General features: G+C 40.7%; 1 protein-coding gene across 2 annotated transcripts in view; it reads left to right on the top strand.

Annotated features, from left to right (window-relative positions):
- LOC106871718 (DIS3-like exonuclease 1) overlaps positions 1-2805 on the top strand; it is a 37122-nt gene extending 34317 nt beyond the window's left edge. For both annotated transcript variants that reach the window (XM_014918328.2, XM_014918329.2), the window contains 2 exons: positions 1959-2084; positions 2412-2805. In XM_014918328.2, the coding sequence (XP_014773814.1) occupies positions 1959-2084; positions 2412-2561 (276 nt within the window). In that variant the 3' untranslated portion in view covers positions 2562-2805. The remainder of the gene's footprint in view (positions 1-1958; positions 2085-2411) is intronic.
- The last annotated feature ends 2060 nt before the right edge of the window (positions 2806-4865 follow it).

Raw genomic sequence — 4865 nt, 5'->3', positions numbered from 1 at the left:
ACGTTTCGGCTGATACACCCTCCAGCCTTCATCAGGTGTCTTGGGGAAATTTCGAACCTGGGTTCTCATTCCTAACGATGTTACTATTATTATATTATTATTATTATTATTACTATTATTAATCAGGTCGCTGCCGTGAATCGAACTTGGAATCTTGAGGTTAGTAGCCCGCGCTCTTAATCACTACGCCATATGCCCGTGGGCACCTGACGAAGGCTGGAGGGTATATCAGCCGAAACGTTGTGTTAACAACAAACAAGATGAGGACAAATATCCGTCAAATGTAAATAATGTAAATAATTCCTCATCTCTTAAATAGAGAACTTTATTACTCATTGTTCTAATAAAAAAAAAGGGGGAACATAACCTGTAATCTGAAGGGAGCAGAATGAATGATTAAGCTGAGGTGTTGTCAAGTTGCCAGTGTTAGTGAAAATGGCCCAGATGATACAATACTGGACTTGAGTATTAATTAACTGTTAAAAGATACCTAGATTTTTTTTTGAGCTGTATAGAAGCACAGTAATGGTTTTGTAGTTCGTTGTTGTTATGTTACCTATATAGGGGCATAATTGTGGAGGCGCGATGGCCCAGTGGTTAGGGCAGCAGCGGACTCGCGGTCATAGGATCGCAGTTTCGATTCCCAGACTGGGCGTTGTGAGTGTTTATTGAGTGAAAACACCTAAAAAAGCTCCACGAGGCTCCGGCAGGGGATGGTGGCGAACCCTGCTGTACTCTTTCGCCACCTCTTTCTCTCACTCTTACTTCCTGTTTCTGTTGTGCCTGTAATTCAAAGGGTCAGCTTTGTCACACTGTGTCACGCTGAGAACTATGTTAAGGGTACACGTGTCTGTGGAATGCTCAGCCACTTGCACGTTAATTCCACGAGCAGGCTGTTCCTTTGATCGGATCAACTGGAACCCTCAACGTCGTAAGCGACGGAGTGGCAACAACAGGAGCATAATTATAGTAGTTCTGTTGAGGTTCATTTACTATTTACTGAGATGCCAAGGTTCTCGTCTGTTGATCAGATCATTAAATCATTGACATTGTACATGTTGTAAACGTGTCTCACTGTCATATAAGTGATGTCTTTTGTTTCCAGTCTGCTATGAAAATATGTCCAGCCAGCCAGCCATGGGAAATATTACTTTACTTGAAAGCAGACAAGGATTGACAATAGAAAGGGCATTTGCCTGTAGAAAATCTACCTCATCAAATTTTATGTAACTCATGGGAGCATGGAAAAGTGGACAACAACAATGACAATGAGGATGATCCTTCTCTCAAAGTTGGCTGTGAGTCCATGGGAAATCACCAATTGGACTGAGGGTGACACTGTAAACGGCTGCTTTTGAAAGGTAGAAACCAGCCAGTAGACACATTTGATTGGTTTCAGCAGTTGTTGTAGTTAGGTCTGTAAATAAGGGCTGCAGATATATATGCTTTTCTCTAATGAACAAAGTTGCTAGTAATGTTAACCTAGACAGGAAAGATTAACCCTAACATTGGCCATATTAAAAAGGATTTAGTTTTTGTGTGCATGGGGAAGGGTGTCTATTGGGGATAAGGTCACCTTGTTAAGATCCAATGCCTCTTTCTTATTTCATTAAAATGGTAGGATGAGTTGAGGGACATTCTATTGTTATATAGAGATAATCAGTTTGGATTGTGTTCCATTATTGTTGCTGTTGTTTAGCTACAAGCCTGATCCAGTAAACCTTCTATCAACATAACCGTAGTTATCTTGTCTTATTTCTTCTTGGCATAATGTATCTAGGGCTACATTGTTCAATATTTCTTTGGGGTTTTTTTTTAAGATGATAGGATGAAGACTATTTCTTCTAGCAATCAATCAGATGGTCACATTGAGACTTTATCACTGAAATCTGTGACTGACTGATATCAGGTGAAAATAAACTTTATATATATATATAATTTTTTTTTTTTTGTTTTAGGTAATTATTTCCTTGGAATTGGTCAATGCTCATCAACCAAATGTTAAACTGGAGCTGCTTTCTGATAAACCAATTCTTTTACAAAACCAAAATCAAACTGATCTAAAAGATATGTTTTCTAAAAAGGTAAATATATATGTGTGTGTGTGTATCCTTATCATCATCATCATCACTTTAACATCCACTGTGCATGAGTGAGGGAGAATTTGTTGAAGCAAATTTTCTATGGCTGGATGCCTTTCCTGTCACCAGCTCTCACCTTTTTCCAAGGAAGATGATATTTCCCTATCATCAAAGTTGTTTTGCATGGAAGATTGAAAATATACAACATCACTCGTATTATAGTGTTGCACAAGGTTTGTTTGATCAAGAACTGACCTTGGGCTAAGCTATTACGTAACTCAATGAAATCGAATTAAAAATATAATTCTTTGTTTCTTTTCCTCTTTTCAGGATGTAAATGCCTTGAGTGCTGCTGAAATAGCGGCTGCCTCAGTGAACTCATTTACTCATCTGAATACAGAATACAGACAATCTGAGGCTGAAAGTAGTTTGTATGAAGTGTTTGAATCTTTCCAGGAAATGGGCATCATGTCCGTATAAGGAAGTGGATTTTGTTGAACCAGTTTTGTACATTTTGACCAAAATGGGTGATTGTTGTAAATATTTGTTTGTACATACACATGTATATGTCTGTTGTGGGTATGTGTGTGTGTGTGTGTGTGTGAGTATTTGTGCATGTGTGTTTGTGTGTGCACGTTTGTCTTTTTTTAGAAATTTCTAAGATTTAAAAAAAAAAATAAAACTTTACACACGAAACCCCTTGAACATTTAGAATGATTTTTAATGCGTTGTTTGTTGTTTATTTTTCCTGTTACAAATTCTATATTGTTGTTTGTCTCTAGGTCACGTCTGACCGAACAGTCGTTGTTGTCATCATCACCACCGCCGCCACCGTCATCGTTTAACATGTTTTCCATACTGGCATGGGTTGGACGGTTTGACATGGAACTGTCCAGCTGGGAACTGCCCCTCCTAATGCCAACCACTTATCAGAGTGTGCCGGATACATTTTACATTCCACTGGCATGGGTTCTTTTTATTTGGCACTGGCACCTGAAAGAACATACCTTTATGTGTGGAAGACAGCGATTTTACTTAGGTTCATGCATCATATCAAGTACAGGAAATCGCCACATCCCCTAGTCCCTCATCAGTTCCTCAGTGGGGCCCAGCATCTGAAGATCTTTTCTCACATCTTCCTGGGTCTACCCATTCTACAGGTACCCTCCACAATTAGATCCCAGCACTTCTTTACACAGCTGTCCTCATCCGTATTAAAACTATCTCACACATGACCATCTCTTCTGCTTTTATTATATATCAGGAACTACACATTACCCTGTTCATCTTTCTTTGTGGAATACATCTACACAGGAAATCTATAATCAATAATCAAAGTTATTCTAAGCATGACCATACTGTTATTTTTAAAAGAAGAAAAGGTGTGTGATTTGAGGGAAATTTGGCATCTATTTCAAGTCAAGCAAATTGAGATACTACATAGAGGCATCCTTTATGTTTTCTTAGGGTATGGAAGCAAAGTCTAGAATCGAAGGGCCTTAGGGTTGACCCAGCCAAAACCAAAGTCTTAGTAAGTAGGAAGGCTGTCAAATCACAACCTCCTTCAGGTAGATAGCCCTATTCGATCTGTAGAAAAGGCGTGGGTAGAATACTCCATACTCGGTGTAAGCTATGGACACATAAAAGGTGCAGCAATATCAACGAAAGGTTAACCTGGAAAATAGTTTTTGTGTGTGGCAGATGCACAGGGGCAATAAACACTGATGATGTACAGAAAACAGATTCCATCACATGACAGAGGGAAAAAACTAGAAGTAGTTAATAACTTCTGCTACCTAGGTGGCTAAGTCTGTAGTGGGGGAGATTGCTCTGAGAGTGTAGCAACTAGAGTAAGAATAGCCTGGGCAAAGCTCAGAGAGCTCCTACCTCTGCTGGTAACTATGGGCCTCTTGCTCAGGGTGAAAGGTAAACTGTATGATGCATGTGTACAAACTGCTATGCTACACGGCAGTGAAACATGGACCATGAATGCTGAGGACATGTATTCTAGTATGATCTGCTGGATGTGTAATGTCAGCTTGCATACACGACAGAGTGTAAGCACCCTGAGAGAAAAGTTGGGCATAAGAAACATCAAATGCGGTGTACAAGAGAGATGACTGCGCTGGTATGGTCATGTGTTATGTATGAATGAAGACAGCTGTGTGATGAATTGCCACTCCCTAACTGTAGAAGGAACCTGTGGAAGAGGTAGACCCAGGAAGACATAGGATGAGGTGGTGAACCATGACCTTTGAATATTGGGCCTCACAGAGGCAATGACAGGAGACTGGGACCTTTGGAGATATGCTGTGATTGAGAAGACCTAGCAACTAAAGTGAGATTGTAGCCACGTATGTCCAGCCCTGTTAAGAATACCCCTGATGTGTCGGGTGATATGATATGCTTGAGAAGACCTGTTGAGTCAAGTAAGCTGGGACCGGTGCTCCCTGACTGGTTCCCGTGCCAGTGGCATGTAAAAAGCACCAACCGATCGTGACCAATGCCAGTACCTCCTGACTGACTCATGTTGGTGGCACATAAAAAGCACCACCGAAATGTGATCGTTGCCAAGTCTGCCTGACAGGCTCCTGTGCCAGTGGCATGTAAAAAGCACCCACTACACTCTCGGAGTGGTTGGCATTAGGAAGGGCATCCACCTGTAGAAACTTTGCCAGATCAGATTGGAGACTGGTGCAGCTGCTGGCTCTCCAGACCTCAGTCAAACCATCCAACCCATGTCAGGATGGAAAACAGACGTTAATCGATTATATATATATATAT

This window comes from Octopus bimaculoides, chromosome 15, assembly GCF_001194135.2.
Source record: "Octopus bimaculoides isolate UCB-OBI-ISO-001 chromosome 15, ASM119413v2, whole genome shotgun sequence".
Classification (NCBI taxonomy): Eukaryota; Metazoa; Mollusca; class Cephalopoda; order Octopoda; family Octopodidae; genus Octopus; species Octopus bimaculoides.
The sequence above is the reverse complement of the archived record's forward strand: the minus strand, read 5'-3'. Positions and strand labels throughout refer to the sequence as shown.